The 23561-nt window shown below is 40.9% G+C and overlaps 1 protein-coding gene across 2 annotated transcripts in view; it reads right to left on the bottom strand.

The window, feature by feature from the left end:
* Positions 1-5584: 5584 nt before the first annotated feature.
* LIN7A (lin-7 homolog A, crumbs cell polarity complex component) overlaps positions 5585-23561 on the bottom strand; it is a 120256-nt gene continuing 102279 nt past the window's right edge. The window contains exons 2-4 of one of the 2 annotated variants that reach the window (XM_040415715.1): positions 14786-14995; positions 8685-8891; positions 5585-6178 (exon numbers count right to left, since the gene is read on the bottom strand). In XM_040415715.1, coding sequence (XP_040271649.1) covers positions 8685-8891; positions 14786-14995 — 417 coding nt within the window. In that variant the 3' untranslated portion in view covers positions 5585-6178. The remainder of the gene's footprint in view (positions 6179-8684; positions 8892-14785; positions 14996-23561) is intronic. The other variant, XM_040415716.1, reaches the window with a different exon arrangement.

Genomic DNA, 23561 nt, shown 5'->3' on the forward strand with positions numbered 1-23561 from the left:
AATATGTAAGGCTCCAATATAGTTCAACTAGCTGTATAAATGTTATCTCTCCCATGTATTGGTTGCATGCAGGTAGAATTCAATCAAGTCCAAGAAACAAAGCATTCCTATACAAGCTTTGCAGCATTGGGGTCCGAGCAGCAGCTTGTCAAATAACCATGGAGGAATGGGGGCCCACTTCACCATGGCCATATTTCACCAGTAATTTGAGAACGTTAAAAGTGTATGTTATGATTATTTTCATATCTACACTGTGCCCTGTGTAATCCACAAAATGATGTATAGAGATAAATGCTCATTGATGTAACTATACAGGGAAATTGATGTAACTATACAGGGTGACACTGTGATGTCTTAGTATATAGGTAACAGAGTGATGTCAGAGTACACAGGGAATCTACTCACTGATGTCATAGTATAGGCATAATGCTCACAGTGATGTCACTGCACTAGGATGTTACAGTACAAGAATAATACACACAGTAATGTTGTAGCCAGACTGGGACTTAAAATCAGCCCTGGCATTTTTACGCACAAAGGACCACCGGAGGCTATATACGCAACCACATGACATTATTTCACTATATGAAGCAATCCTGATAGAACGTCTAACACCCCATTAACACACTGGAAAAATACTTCACACAGCAATGAAAAAGACATATACTGCACACACCAATGACACACTGGACACATACTGCACACACCAATGACACACTGGACACATACTGCACACACCAATGACACACTGGACACATACTGCACACACCAATGACACACTGGACACATACTGCACACACCAATGACACACTGGACACATACTGCACACACCAATGACACACTGGACACATACTGCACACACCAATGACACACTGGACACATACTGCACACACCAATGACACACTGGACACATACTGCACACACCAATGACACACTGGACACATACTGCACACACCAATGACACACTGGACACATACTGCACACACCAATGACACACTGGACACATACTGCACACACCAATGACACACTGGACACATACTGCACACACCAATGACACACTGGACACATACTGCACACACCAATGACACACTGGACACATACTGCACACACCAATGACACACTGGACACATACTGCACACACCAATGACACACTGGACACATACTGCACACACCAATGACACACTGGACACATACTGCACACACCAATGACACACTGGACACATACTGCACACACCAATGACACACTGGACACATACTGCACACACCAATGACACACTGGACACATACTGCACACACCAATGACACACTGGACACATACTGCACACACCAATGACACACTGGACACATACTGCACACACCAATGACACACTAGACACATACTGCACACACCAATGACATACTGGAAGCATGCTGCACACAACTCTTAAATTACTTTCACACTAGCGGCAAGGAACTCCGGCAGGCTGTTCCAGTGGGTGAACAGCCTGTCGGATCCATGCTGCCGCTAGTGCACGCGTGCCCCCAGACTACCACTTCGGCCCAATTGACTATAATAGGGGCGGCCGGAGTTTCGGCGGCAGCACGGCAAACATGCCGAGAGGTGGCCGGAAAAAAAAACTACAACATGTGGGGCCGGAGCGGTAGTCCGGGGGCACGCGTGCACTAGTGGCAGCACGGATCCGACAGGCTGTTCACCTGCCGGAACAGCCTGCTGGAGTTCCTTGCCACTAGTGTGAAACTAGCCTTAGACACTGCATACATACTTAACACCACATACATAATGCACATACCACTCACACAGTGAACACATACAACACACCCTACTACATACACTGCTCTCACTGGACACATACTGCACACACCAATGACACATTAGACACATACACTGCGTGCAGAATTATTAGGCAAATGAGTATTTTGACCACATCATCCTCTTTATGCATGTTGTCTTACTCCAAGCTGTATAGGCTCGAAAACCTACTACCAATTAAGCATATTAGGTGATGTGCATCTCTGTAATGAGAAGGGGTGTGGTCTAATGACATCAACACCCTATATTAGGTGTGCATAATTATCAGGCAACTTCCTTTCCTTTGGCAAAATGGGTCAAAAGAAGGACTTGACAGGCTCAGAAAAGTCAAAAATAGTGAGATATCTTGCAGAGGGATGAAGCACTCTTAAAATTGCAAAGCTTCTGAAGTGTGATCATCGAACAATCAGGCGTTTCATTCAAAATAGTCAACAGGGTCGCAAGAAGCGTGTGGAAAAACCAAGGCGCAAAATAACTGCCCATGAACTGAGAAAAGTCAAGCGTGCAGCTGCCAAGATGCCACTTGCCACCAGTTTGGCCATATTTCAGAGCTGCAACATCACTGGAGTGCCCAAAAGCACAAGGTGTGCAATACTCAGAGACATGGCCAAGGTAAGAAAGGCTGAAAGACGACCACCACTGAACAAGACACACAAGCTGAAACGTCAAGACTGGGCCAAGAAATATCTCAAGACTGATTTTTCTAAGGTTTTATGGACTGATGAAATGAGAGTGAGTCTTGATGGGCCAGATGGATGGGCCCGTGGCTGGATTGGTAAAGGGCAGAGAGCTCCAGTCCGACTCAGACGCCAGCAAGGTGGAGGTGGAGTACTGGTTTGGGCTGGTATCATCAAAGATGAGCTTGTGGGGCCTTTTCGGGTTGAGGATGGAGTCAAGCTCAACTCCCAGTCCTACTGCCAGTTTCTGGAAGACACCTTCTTCAAGCAGTGGTACAGGAAGAAGTCTGCATCCTTCAAGAAAAACATGATTTTCATGCAGGACAATGCTCCATCACACGCGTCCAAGTACTCCACAGCGTGGCTGGCAAGAAAGGGTATAAAAGAAGAAAATCTAATGACATGGCCTCCTTGTTCACCTGATCTGAACCCCATTGAGAACCTGTGGTCCATCATCAAATGTGAGATTTACAAGGAGGGAAAACAGTACACCTCTCTGAACAGTGTCTGGGAGGCTGTGGTTGCTGCTGCACGCAATGTTGATGGTGAACAGATCAAAACACTGACAGAATCCATGGATGGCAGGCTTTTGAGTGTCCTTGCAAAGAAAGGTGGCTATATTGGTCACTGATTTGTTTTTGTTTTGTTTTTGAATGTCAGAAATGTATATTTGTGAATGTTGAGATGTTATATTGGTTTCACTGGTAAAAATAAATAATTGAAATGGGTATATATTTGTTTTTTGTTAAGTTGCCTAATAATTATGCACAGTAATAGTCACCTGCACACACAGATATCCCCCTAAAATTGCTAAAACTAAAAACAAACTAAAAACTACTTCCAAAAATATTCAGCTTTGATATTAATGAGTTTTTTGGGTTCATTGAGAACATGGTTGTTGTTCAATAATAAAATTAATCCTCAAAAATACAACTTGCCTAATAATTCTGCACTCCCTGTATAACACACCCCACTGACACAATGGACACATGCAACATACCCCACTGACACAATGGACGCATAACACACACACACCACTCACACACCAGACATATACTTCACACACCACTCACACACCAGACATATACTTCATACACCACTCACACACTGGACACATATTGCACATACCACTTACAGTACACACTAGACAAATACAACACACCCTATTAACACACTGGACACATACAAAACACCCCACCGGCACACTATACACATGTTGCACATGCCAATGACATGGTCACATAACTCACATACATGCTGTTAACTCATTACACACATATTTCACATAAAGTGCATGTTTCACTCATATATAGTACTTTTAACAATACACCACATTGCTCCAAAATCAGTTACACACATCACAATCACACTGGTGTAGTTACCAACTTCGTTTTGTACACTGATAACTCATGGCAAGCAGGATGCTGGCAAAGACCTGAGGCACCCCTTTAATATTAACCTCATGTACCCATTTGGCCATACCTATTTTTACAAAGCTCCACCCATTAAATAAACTTTAAATGTTCTGACCTTCCAGCTCCTGATATGTAAATAAGCCCCTCCAGCTGCACCTCCCCCTTCCCAATTCAGTGTGCACTAACCCTCTTATGTGATAGCCACCAGTATCATACCATTGCAGGGACTGGTTGATGAGGCTCTTCTTGTCCAAGTGCAGAAAGCAAGCTTATCTTTGATTGTGTGAAGCCCAGCCAACCAGTGCTAAGCTTAATTTATACAGGCAAGACAGAGACTGGTTCTCTTCTCCACCACAAGCCTAGTGCCGATTGGCTGAGGAGCTTGATTTCGGCACTGCTCCATAGTGTTATTTCAGAGTACACAGCAAATTCTGTGTCATGTGGTTGAACCTTTAGGAGAAAATAATTGCTATAAGGTGGTGAAGGGGTTAGCACTGTTTTCTTACAGCACCGGGTTCAAATCAGACCAGGAGCAACAAGTGCATGGAGTTGGCATGTTCTTCCCCGGAGCCCCAATAGAGGATAGGTACCGATGTGATTAAAGAGGTTGTTCACTTTTGTTATATTGAGGACCTATCCTTAGCTATTTGAAGAGAATCTAGCTCTCGTACGAGCACTGCCTTCTCGTCATTGTTTACCTGCTCACCATAGACATTGCAGCTGCAAGCAGTATAATTACAACTACACCATCCCTACTCACTTTAATGAGATGGCTCCTTCCTGTTCAAGTGAATAGGAGGAACCCATCCCATGAGTTGTAATTACACCTGCTCACTGCTGCAATGTCAAGGGCGAGCAGATAAACAATGAAGAGAAGGCAGTGCTCGTACAAGAGCTACACTCTCTTCAAACAGCTCAGGATATGCCAACAATATAACAAAAGCGAACAACCCCTTTAATGACATGGAATATGTTAGTGTTATATAAATGATTAAATAAATAGTTATAACAATAATAATAATAATCATTATCTGTCCTATAAGACAAAAATAAGGCTTGATAAAATAAACAATAAGAACTATTACATAAATGAGTACACTTACCTAATTAACTACATTATTTAGCTTTTTTTTTATTAAGATGGTATTTATTTCTAGACAGCATCAACATACTGTGACTATGAATTCCATAGAGCAGGAAATAGTGATGTCACCATAGAGATGACATCACTATAAAGAGATGTGTAATAGTAACACCTGGGCTGTCAGTGGAATTGAAAGCAGGTTGACTTGTAATGTATTTGGGCTAAAGTAGGCTCTTTTCCATTATACTGAATACAAGTCTGAAGTCTGAAGTACTGTTCTTGATCAAGAAGTGCCTCCAGAAGTCACTTTAAGCCAGGGTTCCTTTTCTTCATTTCTAGTGATACCAAATATTGGCTCTTTAGCTTTTCTGTCTGGTCATGTCAGATATTATTTCCTATATTCTGTAGAAACAAACTTTCAAGGCAAATTTAATTTAAATATATTTAATTCTGACAATAAATGATTAATAGAAACACTGGGCAGACATAAAGTATACAAAACAGTGAAATAAGGAAAAATGCAACAAAACTTGTACAACACAAGGTGACAAATAATATCTGTCTTGTATACAATATGCTCATAAATGCTACATATAATTGGTAAATGTAAAATACAGGTTTATTTCCTAATTTGCCTCAGCTATAGTATCTGACATTACTTAAACATACAAAACACAAAAGGAAATGCTTTCCTGCCTAATAACGTAAAACCTTATAAATGTAATAACTATTGTAAGGAAAAAATATGAAATTTTCTTACAAACAACAAGTCTTAAATTATACAATATACAGTACAGGATATTATTCTTGAGTGCATACAAGTGCTGCTGATCTGTTAGTGCACTAAACTGATGCAGTTTGGTGTCCAGTGAGTGAACAATGAGGATTTCTAGACATGACCCCGGCCACTCAGACCCAACTATAGAAACAAACTCATCAATACAGACTGCTTCATCCTCTTTACACAATACTAAATTATGTGGTTACAAGAAATATTGGAGGGAAAGTCCACTAACTATCGAACACATCACCTTTATAGTAAACGTTTTAGATAGCTTAGCCAAAGGAATATCGACCAATCTCTATGCTGGATAATGAGAGCCGATTCTCTTCTGATCCTTTGGAAAATGGACTCCTGGTGGAATTGTCTTATTGCCACTTGTCTATCTGTGTTTTTTTCCTGGAGAAAAACCTGCAGCAAAAGCAAAGAACAAAACAACTGAGAGCAAACTAATAGATTGTTAGGATTATAAATCTGTAAGGTGTGCAGAGAACTGCATAGTGATACATAATGCAAATGCTCATGGGGAACATTTACACTATTATCTGAAAATAAAGCTAAAAAAATACTTTTTATACAGATAATTAATACAGTCAACACATAAAACAGAGGGATAGATAACTGTAGATAGATATATGAGATAGATAGATATGAGGTAGATAGATAGATAGATAGATAGATAGATAGATAGATAGATAAATATAGAAGGATTAGATACTATAGATATATGATAGATACATAGATAATTATAGATAGACCGATTAGATAGATATACATAGACAGCTAGATAATAGAAGATAGATAATTAGATAGATAAATAGATCAGAGATAGATAGATAATAGATAAATTAGAGATACAGTTGTGTTCAAAATTATTCAACCCCCACTGAAATTGAGTGTTTTGGCCAGTTTGACATTGATTTTGATCATTTCAGTCATCTTGTTTACAATTAAATCAAAGACGCACTTGTAAGTCAGACAAATATAACATAACATTTGAAATGAAATAACCACAAATGTCTTTTCTGTGCTCACATCATTATCAGTTTTATTCAACCCCCAAGTGACATTCAATCTTAGTACTTAGTACAACATCCTTTTCCAGTTATAACAGCTTTTAAACGTGAAGCATAGCTTGACACAAGTGTCTTGCAGCGATCTACGGGTATCTTCGTCCATTCTTCATGGGCAAAAGCCTCCAGTTCAGTCACATTCTTAGGCTTGCGCGCTGCAACTGCTTTCTTTAAGTCCCACCAGAGGTTCTCAATCGGATTTAAGTCTGGTGACTGCGATGGCCACTTCAAAATGTTCCAGCCTTTAATCTGCAACCATGCTCTAGTGGACTTGGAGGTATGCTTGGGATCATTGTCCTGTTGAAAGGTCCAACGTCTCCCAAGCCTCATGTTTGTGACGGACTGCATCACATTTTCATCCAATATCTCCTGGTACTGAAGAGAATTCATGGTACCTTGCACACGCTGAAGCTTCCTTGTACCTGTAGAAGCAAAACAGCCCCAAAGCATGATTGACCCCCCACCATGCTACACAGTAGGCAAGGTGTTCTTTTCTTCATAGGCCTTGTTCTTCCTCCTCCAAATATAGCATTGATCCATGGGCCCAAACAGTTCTAATTTTGTTCCATCAGTCCACAGAAAACTTTTGTGGTTTGTCCACATGACTTTTGGCATACTGCAGTCGATTCTTCTTATTCTTTGGAGACAGCAAGGGGGTGAGCCTGGGAGTTCTGGCATGGAGGCCTTCATTACGCAGTGTGCGCCTTATTGTCTGAGCTGAAACTTCAGTACCCACATCTGACAAATCTTTTTTCAGTTCCTCAGCAGTCACACGGGGACTTTTCTCCACTTTGCGCTTCAGGTAGCGCACAGCAGTCGAAGTCAGCATCTTCTTTCTGCCACGACCAGGTAGCGTTTTAACAGTGCCCTTTGCCTTGAATTTGCGAATGATGCTTCCTATGGTGTCTCTTGGTATGTTTAACATCTTTGCAATCTTCTTATAGCCATTGCCCTTCCTGTGAAGAGAAATCACCTCTTCTCTTGTCTTCCTGGACCATTCTCTTGACTTCACCATGTTTGTAAACACACCAGTAAATGTCTAGAAGGAGCTGAGTATCACAGTCCTTTTAAATCTGCCTAATTGGTGCTTATTATGCTTGATTGCTGCTCCTTGACATCCACAGGTGTTTTCAATACCTGATCGAAAACACTTGAATGAACCTCTGTTCTTAAGAGTGGTAGTCTTTAAGGGGTTGAATAATTGTGTCAATGAAGAAATCATAAAAAAACCATTTAATACTGTATTACAAAAACAATTGATGTCATTTTAGTTGCATTTGGTTCTTTAAAAAGTCCTTGTAAGATTTCATTCTGAACACAATTACAAATGTACACTAAATTCCCTAAAACCCTTTACAGCATTGGGGGTTGAATAATTTTGAGCACAACTGTAGATAGATAGATAGATTAGAGATAGATCGATTAGAGATAGAAGGATTAGCTAGATAATAGATAGATAGATAGATAGATAGATAGATATATATAGAAGGGTTAGATACAGTAGATATATGATAGATAATTAGACATAGACAGATTAGATAGATATACATAGACAGCTAGATGATAGATAGATAGATAGATAGATAGATAGATAGATAGATAGATAGATAGATAGATAGATTAGGCATAGATAGGAGACAGATAGGAAGCACGTCATTGTGAACAGTGGTTACTATGATACGTATACATACTTGGATACAGTACAACCCGTGACTTTTTTTCAGATGGAAAAGCTGTTTCTTACAATCTCCCATGGAGATAAAGTAGCAGTTAAGTTTATAACTCTGAAGACTAATGTGCTGTCATTCTCACAGATAAGAAGTGAAAGCAATGAAAACTCTCACCTACGACATATGGTTTTGTTGTGCCTGTTGTTGCTGCTGCTGGATTAGTAATTGTTGTTGCTGCCTGCGCCTTGCGGTCCTCAGCTTCTCGAAGCGAGCTTCCATTTCATCCAACACCTTGGGTGTGTATCGCACTACAAGTTTAACACTGTCTTTTGCGGCTTTCAACAGCTCCACTGCCTTCTCGTGATGTTCTCCTTCCACACTCTGCATTTATAGAAATATAACATTGAACCTGATTATGGCAACATAATCACCATTAGAGATGACCGAATGACTTTGTAGAAATCAATTTGCCTCTTCAACAAGAGTTCTTCACCTGTTGTCCCTGCTGCTTGATTGACAGGGCAGACATCTTGCCTGGCCCTGAATATTTAGGGCCTGGGCCACTGCTTCGAATAGCAGCACAGGCACAGAGGCTTCTGGAACAAGAACTGTTCATGTGCTGCTAACCGGAAGTGTGACTGCTCCTTTAGGTGTGAAATTGTCAGTGCTGGGCAAGATGTCCAACCCTGCAGCATTGGGGGACAGCCCCTCACAGTTGAAAATTCTTGTTGAGACAAATCTATTTGCTCCTCTGTAATACCATATAATCTACTACTGAGAGAAATAAGCTCTTCAGATCAATATTCAGATCAATAGAATATATCATCAGATGGTCCATAAAATGAGGAAACCACCATCGTGGGTGGAACTATTCTGTAGGGGGCTCTGGCAGGAAATAATTTTTGCTTCCATAGCTGAGACCATAGCCAGCTGAAAGGAGGAGAAGAATGGAGCTGTTTAAACCTGCTTTATCTCAGGCTGTATAGCTGCTAAAAGATATGAGATATATGGAGATATTGAGATGTTGTTTTAAAGTTCACAATCTAAGCCATACTAGATACAAAGATAGGGCCTTTAGAAACAGGGTCAGGAAGAAGATCTGCAAGCAAAACCTACATATCTCATTCTAGACCTGGTTTCTAAAGGTTAAAGCAGTCCCTCTTCAGCAGACTGTGGTCTCAGTGTCTCAGCCAATGTGGAGGAGGAAAGGTGGAGGCAGTGGAGGACCTGCTGACGGACTGCAGAGAGGACAGTGACATATATCTTTCCCTACCTGTGTAACTACTGCACATGACCCTATGAGACTTGCTCTCTAATTGTCACATATGTGGGGTCTTTTTTCCAGAAAAGGGTGAAGAAGATGAACGTTTGCTCATCTAATCACCTCTCTAATCACTGGACATTTACCAACATCTGGATCATAACGTAAAACAGGTTGCGCTAAACATTTACACCACAAACATCAATAAAGTTTACATTCTATACAAAAGTATTAAAGTGTATTGTCATATTTGGTATTGTCATAATTATACCGACCCAGAGAATAAAGGGCCTATTAGACAGAGTGGCTATCATTTGAATTTTCATATCATTCAAATTTGAGAATTTACCGTCACATGTAATAGCATACAGTCATTAGCAATGTAAATTTACTAGAGGCAAATGAGTAACAATCATAATAATGAGAAAATACCAAACAATATTTAGCGATTATTGTTTCATATAATTGAACGTCTTTTGAGAGCAAATTACTTGCTAAATCGTCTCTTGCCACTCGTTGATGAAAAATATCTGTTAAATAGAACGCATGCGATGCAGTAGGGCATTCAAAATTTTTCTATCGGGCCCAGTCCTCTCTTGTTACACCCGTCAACCACAGAAAAGGTGCTAGGTGCTACTACATGTTTGCGTCCGAGGTGCAGGTACTAAAGTTGGATTGCCACTAATTGTTGTACTGCTCCTGTACCTGCAACTTAAAACACTTACAAGTAGAGGTGAAGCTGATAAAGCACATGCAAGGACTGTAATAGCACACCAAGTCTATGTTTCCACGTAGTGACCAAGAACCATGTGACAAAACCATAGCGGTTTACAACAAATTGCAGTGGCCAGTACAGGTAAAACAGTTAAATATCATTTCTTTCATCTGTACCTGGCAAAAAAAACGACATACTAACTACATGCTAAAATCTGTAACAGGTACAAATTTAATCCAGTTACATAAGGGACAATTAAGGTATACACAGTTAGGGCAGCAATGACAACAGGAACCACAGTGGCCATGCAAGCTGAGGCGTTTTTTATTTTGCAGGTTACCATGCGACCATTAAACACTGAATAACCAATCTGTTTCTAAAGAATTAATAGAATACCCTGGTGGCTTGCATGGACGCATGATTCCTGGTCAGTTGCGTCACAGCCGCCCCATTTGTTCGTACCCTCAGTTTTTTCTGTGCTAACCATCTATACCTGTAAAAACATAAAGGGGTTTTCTGGGTTGAGTATTGATGCTATACTCAGAGCACTGTGGCCTCGTAATTGTTTAAAAGGGGCCATCTACCTTACCTGCATGCCATTTACTTAGTCGCAGTACTGCAGGATATTGCAGCTGCATCTCATTCAGATGAATGGGGCAAAGCTACAATACTCTGTAGTACTGCTAATAACTAGAGGCATACAAGTAAACAATTAAGATGCTGCAGTGCTCGCACAAGTATCACAGCCCCTTTAAAAGCTGATCAGCAGTGGTGCCAAGAAGCACACTACCACCAATCTGATTGGTGGCTTATCCTGAGGACAGGCCATTAATATCCTGAGACTGGTAACCCCGTTTAAATTTGATTAAGACTAGTTTTACACCTGTGACTTCTAGTGATGAGCGGCATAGGCAATATTCGAATTTGCAATATTTCGCGAATTTTTGCACGAATATTCGCCATAAATTCACAAATTTGAGAATTCGTGATCTCCAGTCATTATTTTCTTGATTGTGAAAATTGGCAATGTAATATATTCGTGATAAAAATTTGCGGTTAGAATATTCCCAATCAACACTAAGGGGTAGGCAAATTTCCAATTGGTTGCTAGGGATGTTGCTAAGTGCCGATATTCGCAATAAATTCGCGATTCGAATATTTGCGATCAACACTATTCACGGATACGAATATATAGCACTATATTCTAAATATTCGTGAATTCTCAAAGTGGCGATTTTCGCAATTAACATTCATGATTCGAATATCCGCACTCAACACTAGTGACTTCCGGTAGAGAACAGCCTGCCGGAATTCACCGCATCCGACACTGCCAGTAAAGAGGTTCTCCGGGAATTAAGAAAATGAAAATACTTAAATATTACTTTATTATAAATATATTTCCAAACACCTTTCATTAGTTATAATGGCTCATTTTGTGTGGGGAGCAATCATCAGGAGAAATAAAATGTCCGTCGTCCTATTAGTACACACAAAACCTGTCCTAATCATACCGAGGACAAGTTACTTCACAACACTGAGCTTAGGAGCTGCCTCATCCTCCTCTCTGCTCTACTTGTCAGGGGTTATGATCCTTAATAGCTGATAAGATCTTCTGTTGAATCTCTGTAGTAATGGAGTTCACAAGGAGACATGAAGTACAGAGAGGATGGACAGGACAGACTGTGGTGATATGGAGCTGTGGTAATGGAGACTGCATACAAGTGCTGCTGCTCATTATCCCCACCTCCTCTCTGTATTTCATGTCTCCTCATGGACTCCATTCCTACAGAGATGTACAGTACAGACCAAAAGTTTGGACACACCTTCTCATTCAAAGAGTTTTCTTTATTTTCATGACTATGAAAATTGTAGATTCACACTGAAGGCATCAAAACTATGGCATCCACACATGTGGAATTATATACATAACAAACAAGTGTGAAACAACTGAAAATATGTCATATTCTAGGTTCTTCAAAGTAGCCACCTTTTGCTTTGATTACTGCTTTGCACACACTTGGCATTCTCTTGATGAGCTTCAAGAGGTAGTCCCCTGAAATGGTTTTCACAGGTGTGCCCTGTCAGGTTTAATAAGTGGGATTTCTTGCCTTATAAATGGGGTTGGGACCATCAGTTGCGTTGAGGAGAAGTCAGGTGGATACACAGCTGATAGTCCTACTGAATAGACTGTTAGAATTTGTATTATGGCAAGAAAAAAGCAGCTAAGTAAAGAAAAACGAGTGTCCATCATTACTTTAAGAAATGAAGGTCAGTCTGTCAGCTGAAAAATTGGGAAAACGTTGAAAGTAAGGGCTATTTGACCATGAAGGAGAGTGATGGGGTGCTGCGCCAGATGACCTGGCCTCCACAGTCACCGGACCTGAACCCAATCGAGATGGTTTGGGGTGAGCTGGACCGCAGAGTGAAGGCAAAAGGGCCAACAAGTGCTAAGCATCTCTGGGAACTCCTTCAAGACTGTTGGAAGACCATTTCAGGGGACTACCTCTTGAAGCTCATCAAGAGAATGCCAAGAGTGTGCAAAGCAGTAATCAAAGCAAAAGGTGGCTACTTTGAAGAACCTAGAATATGACATATTTTCAGTTGTTTCACACTTGTTTGTTATGTATATAATTCCACATGTGTTAATTCATAGTTTTGATGCCTTCATAGTCATGAAAATAAAGAAAACTCTTTGAATGAGAAGGTGTGTCCAAACTTTTGGTCTGTCCTGTATATAAAGATCTTATCAGCTGTATTCATAATCCACGACAAGTAGAGCAGAGAGGAGGCTGGGGAAGCTCTTCAGTTCAGTGCTCTGAAAGTAACTTGTCCTGCTGCTGCTGTGAAACTACAACTCCCAGCATACACACTTGCTCATCTGTTCTTGTAGCTCCCAAAAAATTTAAAGGATGATTCTGGGAGTTGTAGTTTCAAAACAGCTGCAGTGCCAGAGGTTGCTGAGAAAAAAAATAAAAAAAATATAAAATAGGTTAAAAAAAAGGCATTCCACTTAATTTCCATAGTTTTCAATATTCATATCCATCTGTAAGTGTGATGTGCAGATTTATATAGTAGCAACAACACAGTCTGTATATTGGATGGCAAAAGTATCCAATAGATATTAAGAGAATATAAGGTAAGGACAGGTGTTTATTTGGCTGTGAAAGTAGCGCTGCGCAGCTTACAATGTATCTTAGAACTGCAGATGTCCTTGTAGTATTCCCAATATTTGCTATTTGATGCGCTGTAAGACTGTAGCTAATTTGCTTGTATAGCTGAAGAGTCCCTGTGGTTGGACTGACGCTTACTCACGGTCTAATGTTATAGACAGCCAAAGTTGTGGGGCCGCTCGGTTTCAGGTTTGTTCTTGACGACGAGTTCAAATGGGCCCCTTGTCTGCCCGTGGTTATAACAGTCTCTCTATCAGATGTGTGTTACGCTGCAGCGTCCTCATGTTTCTCTCAATGGAGACTGGTCAATGGTTAAACAATGAAGTAAACTGCCATATGAAAACTTTCAGACGCGTTTCGGTGTTGTCTCAACACCATTTATCTTTTGTGCGGTATGAGTGTAATGTGGATTACCTTTTAGGTGTAAAAGTAGACCAGGGGATTGCCTGGTCTAACCTCACTTTTAGCTCTTAATCATAGACCACTGTGAAAAGTGGCGAGGACCTTAAAAAAAACTAACATACTGTATCTGATTTTATAAATGACCCCCTAAATCTGCATCAAAATCAGCATGTGATACTTGTGGACTTTGTTGCAGATTTGCCTTACAAAAAGCGAAATCTGCAATGAAAATCCACACAAACAATTGACATGATGCAGATGTCAAAATCTGCCCCTCAGGTCAATCCCATTGTGGAAAATGTCCACGCTGTCTACATGCGAAATTTTGAAAATCTCATCTACTGAGTTGGTACTGTATTATGCTGTGGATGTTCAGCAAATTCTGCATGGAAACTGCACCGTGTGCATATACCCATACTATATTTGTAGCTTTTCAAAACTTTTACTGCTATTGTTGTAAAATCTAAGCATTGCAATATCCCGTGTATTTTTGCTGTTGTGGAGTAATGAGGGTGCTATGTCATACCATTGCCCCCCTATGTTAATGTACTTTAAAAGATCATTGTTGCATGACATTATACATTGCTGGTACAGCACACGGACGTACATATCATGTATACTGTCCATGGAAGTGCTGCAGGGCCTTTGAAGAGGACCTCGTTTAGTTTGACCCCACCATCAAAGCCACCATACCAGTACATAACAGTGAATAAACCATTAACCGTACCACTCCATTTACTGAAAGCAGCTGGTCCCCCCTTTTAAGTCCTCCATGTCGCTCTGCCACACCACCTGGAATTATGCGGCTAATGTAAATCGGAGAATTCTGCTCTTTTCCTCCCATGACATTAAAGCCGAGGCCTTCATCGGTTTTTGGCAGCTCCACAACACGAGGGTGAGAATGGCCTTCACTAGCAGCAAATGCAGCAACTGTTGCCTAAAAGAAAAGTATGTAATGCAAAGTTATAAAGGATGTAATAGATGTAACACATTCAGTTGACATAAGAAACAAATAGTGGCAGGGCGGGAGAAGAAGTGCTGCTGGAGAAGAATGTATTCTCATAGCTAGAAAATTCCTGTAACCTGTTTATATCTGATTACATGTCAAACTCCAATAATCTGTATTTTAATTTTCATAAATCTAAGCACCGAGAATCAGTAAATTCTTCTTATCCTAACTAATCACCTTTTTAGAGAAATGATATGGCTTTTAACCTGAAAAGGAGGAAAATTTGAGGTCTTCCCAGCAGGGGGCGGTGCAGACTATATTAAAATATAACAGCAATGATTTCAAAGGATTGGTAGGCTGTATTATTAGGGTTTAAATAAGAAAATACTAGGGTTAATTAAATCTCACAGTCTAAGTATATTCTGAAATCTAAATATTAATTCTAATAATCCAGATGGAGCCGGAGCATGACTTTCACAGAAATAAGCATTCACTGTTAATTCTAAATGGGGAAAAAGCTGTTTGCTTTTTAGTGTGTTTTACATTCATTATTCATGTGTAATTTTTAGATCAGGTATTGTACTTACCACTTAGCTCACATCATGCTAACCATATTCATCAGTAAATATTTCCAGCTAATGTTGCTTAGCTACCCAATAAAAATGATGGAAAACTGCATTAGAGCAGCATTCCGCTTCCTATCAACCTTTACAATAGATCTGAGAAGATCCGTAGGGTGCCTCTACCTGGGATGCTTCAATGCTGGAGAATAAAAAGGGTTACAATCGGTAATATAAAGGTTTCTGGTGTGTCTACATTGTTTGGGTGTCTTGAATATCTGTATTGTTGATCTGGATTGTGCTGTATACCACTGCACTATTCTGGTGGAAACACTCTGATGTTTTCTCTAAGGCCAAGTTCATACTTCAGTTATTGTGAGCTAAAACCAGCTGTGGGTCAAAAGCACAGAACAGGGGCAGATCTTTCCATTATACCTTATCTCTGAGTAGCTTCACAAGCATTGATGAAAATAACTGACCAAATAACTGAAGTGTAAACTTGACCTAACTTGTGTATTTGTAACTTTTGAGAGAGTGCATGCACTTTCTCAGGGGGCGTGTCCCTACTGCTGCAGTTGGTTGCAGTTTAAGGAAGAAACTGAGGATGTATGTCAACCTCAGTGAGCTGGAGAGAAAATTTTTAAAAAGTGCAAACAGCAGGTGGCGCTATACAGATACATTTTATTGAATAACTCCATTTGTATACAAAAATTTTAAATACATGGAATTACAAAAGTCTCCATATCCAGGTGCTGGTTTGAAAAATGTAGAATATTTCTTGTAAGGCAACCCTTTTAACTTTTCCTGACGCAGCGATTTTCCGTTTTTCGCTCCCTGCCTTCCCAGAGCCATAACTTTTTTATTTTTCCGGTCACATAGCCCTATGAGGGTTTTTTGCAGAACAAATTGTACTTTCCAATGGCACCATTTAATATTAAATAGAATGTAGTAAATTTTGAAGAAAAAAATAATTATTTTCTTTGACATATTCTCACCCCCATAACTTTTTTATAGTTGTGTCTATGGAGAGGGCTCATTTTTTGTGAGACGATCTGTTTTTGTTAACACCATTTTGGGGTGTGTATACCTTTTTATTCAATTTTATTGGCAGGTAAAGTGATGAAAAAATTTTGAATTGCCCATTTTTCTTTTTTTTTGCATTACGCCATTCACCGTATTGGATAATTTTTTTTATATTTTAATAGTACAGGCATTTTCATCCCCAAGTGGACCTCACAAGCAATCATTAGATTTCAATTTGTGTAGAATAATGACATTTTCTTCATTACCCTATACATAGATCCCTATATTACAATTCAGTGCTGCCACCTGCTTGCCTGAATTGTAGTATACAAGTAATGAGCCTAGTACAGGCCTAGAACACCTTACCCCATCTTGGCCCAGGGGAGGCGTTTCTGCTTATGAAGCACACTTCTGGGTTTTCGGCCTCTCAGATGCCGTGGTCACTTTTGTCTGCGGCATCTTAGGGGTTAAATTACGTGATCTGCATTTCCGCCATTCGCAGACATTAGCCGTGGGTGTCTGCTGTGTGAAACAGTAGGCACCCGGTAACTATGGCGCTCGCCCTGCTCCGGAGCAGGCACCATCTTTAAAGTACATGTACGGCGGATGTCTAGAAGGGGCAAAAGGGATTGTCCCATTAAAAATATTCTACAATTTTCAAACCGAATACTTTTGTAATTGCATGTAATTAAAAAATTTGTATAGCCACTGAGTTATTCAGTATAATGTATCTGTATGGCGCCACCTGCTCTTTGTTCTTTTTCTTATTTCTTTGTCCTACTCACTGAGAAGGCCGCACATGCTCAGTTTCATCCTTCAGCTGCCTCCTGAGCTGTGATAGGGTGAGCATGGACACGCCCCCTCAGCTGCAGTAGAAAGGACACTCCTCTTCAGCTTCCAGCTTGATATAAATCTAGCAGAGCAATAAATGGGGAGATCTCTGGATCTATGCGAGGGCTGGTTATAGCTTTGTTAGAAAGAGGGTGTCATGTACTATATGATATTAATTTTTTACATTATTCATGGGATAACCTCTTTATGGCCATATTACAGGTATTTGGGGCATGAATTCATAATTTGCACCCATAATGTGCTATAGGGTCATTCTGTATCTCAGTCTTGAATTTCAGAGGTTTTCTCTCGCATTTATACATATTTTATTTAAAAAAAAACTAACTAAGGTGATCCATCACATGTCATATTATGGAGAATATGACATCCTAAGGAGTTCTTATGGTCTGAAATACATGGAGTACACAACTCACCATATAGGCCTATGCACAGCTTAAAAGGGTTGTCTGGGTTCAGAGCTGAACCTGGACATACCTCCATTTTCACCCAGGCAGCCCCCCTGACAGGAGCATTGGAGCAGTTCATGCTCCGATGCTCTCCTTCGCCCTGCTCTAAATCGCGCAGGGCAAAGGCATTTTCTGGAGATCCGGTGATGTACCGGGGCTCTCCATGGGGCTCCCAGGAAGCCCGGTGACGTCACCGGCACTGATGGGCGGGATTTAGCGCTGCCCTAGCCAGTAAAACCTGGGTGAAAATAAGGGTATGTCCGGGTTCAGCTCTGAACCCGGACAACCCCTTTAAGCCGACGTCTTTCTGATATCAGATTATTTTTAGTGTTGGCATTTGTTTAAGTGCACATGAAGGGTGAACATACGGCTAGATCTATCGTCTCTTCGAAATGTTTTCAAGAAACATTTATTTCACAACTACATAATGAATCTCCATTTCCTGGCATTGTTTAAAAGGTCTCCCCCTTATTTTACATATATCATCTTATATTCAAATAATTTGAATGCTGTAGAAAAATATAGTCTACTTTGACTAAGATCTCATGTGGTTATTATACACCGGGAACAAAGAAATAATATGTGTAAAATGTGCCATAACAGTCTATTCTAGCACGAAGAGTAAAATGCGTGTTCCATATTAACTCGAGTGAAAGAAAACGCTAAGTGCTTTTAACAGTATAGAATAGAAAAGAACACTTGTGGGTGTGAAAAATATGTATTTATTACAAAAAATATATATTTTAGTTAACTACCATTCACCACACAAATACTAGACAAGATTCTGAGGGTTATGTTCACACAAGGCAGCACTAAACATCTGCACCCAACTATTAAAATCCTATTCACATGTTGAGGAAAATCAGCATGGATTTTACGGATTTCTGCCAATTTTCAAATCCACAGAAGAATGGAGCCTGCTACCACTAGAGGGAGCAGCAATCGTGTTGCACCAATAACCCCCGAGAGAGAGCTCATGGAAATTTCACTTCCCTGTCTTCTATATAGAAGTATCATTGCAATGCAACAGTGAAGATCAGAGTATAACCATACTTTGGGTACATTTAGTGTGTTTATGAAATCAACTAGTTGCTTGGTCAAACCGATAACTGCGGCATACGCCATTTATCTGAAATGTTATTCCTAGGGATGAGCGAATCGATTTGCATAAAACTTTGTTGGAATACTGTACGGAGCGAGGGCTTCGTACAGTATTAAAATGTATTGGCTCAGATGAGCCGAAGTTCTTACTTTGCGAATTCTCGCGAGACTTCAGGTAATAACTTCATAAATTAATTTGTACTGTTAAAAACCTTTCAGGTTTCGGGTCCAAGGTACCACTTGGAACTAAACCCGAGTTCGGGAAATGTTTTTTTACAGTATTAAATTAAATAGATTTATAAAGTTATTACCCGAAGTCTCGCGAGACTTCGCAAAGTAATAACTTTGGCTCATCTGAGTCAATACATTCTAATACTGTAGGAATCGCTCGCTCCGTACAATATTCTAACGAAGCTGTATGCGAATCAACTTCGGATGTTTTATCCGAAGGCGATTCGTTCATCCCTAGTTGTTTCTTTCACTATGCCAGAAGATAGATTTAGGAGTGATCATAGGCTAGTCATGCTTGCAGGCATCGGTTGAAATCACTCCTCTATAATCCTCCCCACCCTCCCTCCACATTCTTAGCACTTAAAGGGCTTCTGTCACCCCCCAAAAGTCATTTTTCATTTTTGGGCTAATTAAAATCCTTATAGTGCGATTATTCAATATATAGTGCTCTTACCTTTTTCTGTGGCTTAGTTTCTTTAAAAACCGCACTTTTATAATATGTTAATTACCTGGCTACCAACAAGAAGGGTGGTTACTTGCTGGTAGCCGCCGCATCCTCCTTTCAAAATAACGCCCCCTCCTCCTGTTGATTGACAGGGCCAGCGAGCGCTCTCCTCCTCCGGCTGGCCCTGTCTGTAATTCAAATCCCACACCTGCACCTTACATGTCTTCATTCGGCGCAGGCGCTCTGAAAGAAGGAGGCTCGCTTCCTCAGCACTCCCTCAGTGCGCCTGCGCCGATGACGTCACCTCTAAACCCGAAAGAGAAAACGTCACTGGCTGTAAACAAAGAGAAACTTGTAAATGACTCATGAAAGAATAAAGTTACGTTAAAACCAAGCACACCATTGTTTTTCTTGTGAAATTCCCAATAAGTTTGATGTGTCACATGACCCTCTTCCTATTGAAAAAACAAAAGTTGGATTCAAAATGGCCGACTTCAAAATGGCCGCCATGGTCACCACCCATCTTGAAAAGTTTCCCCCCTCACATATACTAATGTGCCACAAACAGGAAGTTAATATCACCAACCATTCCCATTTTATTAAGGAGTATCCATATAAATGGCCCACCCTGTATATTGAATAATCGCACTATAAGGATTTTAATTAGCCCAAAAATGAAAAATGACTTTTGGGGGGTGACAGAAGCCCTTTAATCTACTGAAGTAACTTTATCCAGTCAAAATACCAAATTACATAAAGCAAAAACTAGGAAAAGTGCATTTTCGTTCTTTCATATGTGTTTCTGTGTTTTCATCATGCCGAACCAACATACGGTATATTATACACCAAATAATAGCCAGCATTAACCTTTTTTCTTAACTTCTGTTACAGATCAGACAAGATAGCCTTCACTCTCCACATGCATCAATTAACCTTGGGTACCCATGATCCTACGGCCGATTCACTGGTTGTCCATTTTTGGATCATGTTTGGTAGATACTAACCATTATAAACCCTACCAGACCTGATATTTCGGATATACTATAACTAGTGTTGAGCGCGAATATTTGAGTAACGAATTTTTATCTCGAATATCGCAACTTCGAGATTTTGCGAATATTTTAATATAGTTCTATATATTCGCTAAATCGAATATTCAGTTTTTTTTTTTTTTTTTTTTTCATCAGAAAATATCTGATTCTCCCTGCTTCTTGCTTGTGGGTCAATGAGCCATTGGCCCACAAGCAACTGAATTGAAGCTGGAAGGAATCACGTTTTTTTAGATGGACCGGAATATTCGAAATAAAGAATATATTGCTGTATATTCAATTTTAGAATATTCGTCCTATTCTAATCTAAACCAATAATCTCGGTTATAATATTCGAGTTCACGAATATTACAACAGAAAAATCGTAATGGTTAATACGTGTGACCGGCACTGCCGACCGCATGACAAAATCGTTATTTAATCAACTTCAGCATACACCTCCCCGACAAGCGTCCCCGTCACCATGGGAACGCCTGTGGGTTAGAAAATACCATCTGAGTTTTCCCTGAGATCGTAAAAACTCAGATCTGATGGTATATTCTAACCCACAGGCATTCCCATGGTTATGCCAAAGTGGATTATTATTGCTCTAACTTCGTCTTTTAGAATATTACGAATATTCTAAAAGACGAAGTTAGAGCAATATTAAGAATATTCGAAAAAATACACATATAGATTGTAATTTAGCTAATATACTGCTATAGTAATAGTTTTAATAGTGTACATATTTTCCAAAACTGAATTTCAGAAGAGGCAAAAAAAATTAGACAAAAAAAAAGAAGGATTATAGCACTATATTAGCTAAATTACAATCTATATGTGTATTTTACGAAAATTCGTAATATTGCTCTAACTTCGTCTTTTAAAATATTTGTAATATTGCTCTAACTTCGTCTTTTAGAATATTACAAATATTCTAAAAGACGAAGTTAGAGCAATATTAAGAATATTCGTAAAATACACATATAGATTGTAATTTAGCTAATATACTGCTATAGTAATTTTTTTAATAGTATACATATTTTCCAAAACTAAAGTTCAGAAGAGGCAAAAAAAAAATTGAGAAAAAAAAAGGATTATAGCACTATATTAGCTAAATTACCATCTATATGTGTATTTTACGAAAATTCGTAATATTGCTCTAACTTCGTCTTTTAGAATATTACGAATATTCTAAAAGACGAAGTTAGAGCAATATTCCGAATTTTCGTAAAATACACATATTAACCTAGCCATAGTCAATTAGTCGAACGTTGCCTTATACTGTCAAAAGAACAATCGCACAGGGGGGCGTGGCCAGCCATGGAAGAGTGAAGACGTGCTCTGAGAGCTCCGCCACACTCCTGCACAAATCCGCAGCCATCCTGATGGGGAAATCGGTGAAAAAGGGTAGAGCCCGTCCGTTGGCTCCCCTGGCTACAAGGAGACTTACCTCATCTTTTCGCCAGACAATCGGCCGCTCTGTCTCCAGCCTGCCAAGACCGCCGCACAGGCCTGCAAAATGGCGCCGCCAAGCCGCTGCTGCACTCACCGCCTGTCGCCCTGGAGAGTCCGACGCGGTCTTCATGCAGCCGGCGATCCTCCTCGGTGCCTCCACTTCCTCGATCCTCGCCGGCAACAGGTAACGGCGGGTCCCGGAGCCCGTCTCCCCGCCCGCTCATGATGCCCCAGGCGTCCTCCCCACCTGCCGCCCGAGATCTTGGATCGCTCCCCCCCGACGGAAGCTCAAGCCCGGCTGGAGGGCCGCAAACACAGCCGTCGGCCCATCTGCCAATGCCTCCTAATGTGGACTTAGACCCACACACTGGTGCTCACACAGGCGAGTTAGGCCTGAGGCCTGCAGCCCCTTCTTTCCGGCCACATGAGCCTCTGATAGGCCCTACTGAGCCCACTCACAATGGAACGGGCCCCGCACTATCAGGCTTGCCGGCAGCTGCAACCCCTCCTGTGATGGGACTATTCAATGGGCTGACACATCAATTGCCCCTTACTCCTCCCGGCCCAGAGGTCACTCATCAAGGGGTTCTAGATCCATTCCGCATCCCATCCCGCTCTCCAGTGAACTCCTTAGCCGCCTCACCACACTGGTCTTCTGGATCATCGTGGGACAGTCCGCGCCATCAACACCTGGAACTGCAGGTGACCGCAAACAGTCCCTCGGCCAGTGCTCGACCCGCTTCACACGCTGCATCCCCTGCCCCTCTAGGCGTGCAACCATCAGCATCACCGGGCAAGCATAGTGAGGAAACCAGGCCTCCATCGCTGGCGGACTTGCATACTCTTATTAGCACATTACCTTCTAAAGAGGACTTATCAGCTTTTGCTACTAACATACTGCAAGAATGCCGTCAAGAATTCTCTCAGGTCCGCTCTGACATGAAAGTACTGGACTCTAAAATCGACTCCACGGTCCGTGATCATGAGGCCCTATCAGCTACAGTGTCTACTCTCCAAGATGCGGTACACTCTCATAGCGAACAACTCAATGCGCTTCATTACCACCTAGATGATATTGAGAACCGCAACCGACGCAATAATGTGCGTATCCGTGGCCTCTGAATCTGTCACGACACCTGATCTCATGCCCACTGTGGTCGGACTGTTCAATAAAATCCTGGGACGGCCGCCGGGCACCCACATTGAAATTGATCGAGTACACAGAGCTCTCAGACCTCCCAATCCAGATAGCTCTAGGCCGAGAGATGTTATCTGCAGAGTTCACTTCTATGCTCTTAAAGAACGGATCTTGAACTACGCACGTCAGTTGTCGCCTCTATCCTACGAAGGTTCCTCCCTGCAACTGCTACAGGACCTCTCCCGCCACACTCTCGCACAGAGGGCTGCGCT

Source organism: Bufo bufo, chromosome 1 (assembly GCF_905171765.1).
Source record: "Bufo bufo chromosome 1, aBufBuf1.1, whole genome shotgun sequence".
In the NCBI taxonomy this organism is placed as follows: Eukaryota; Metazoa; Chordata; class Amphibia; order Anura; family Bufonidae; genus Bufo; species Bufo bufo.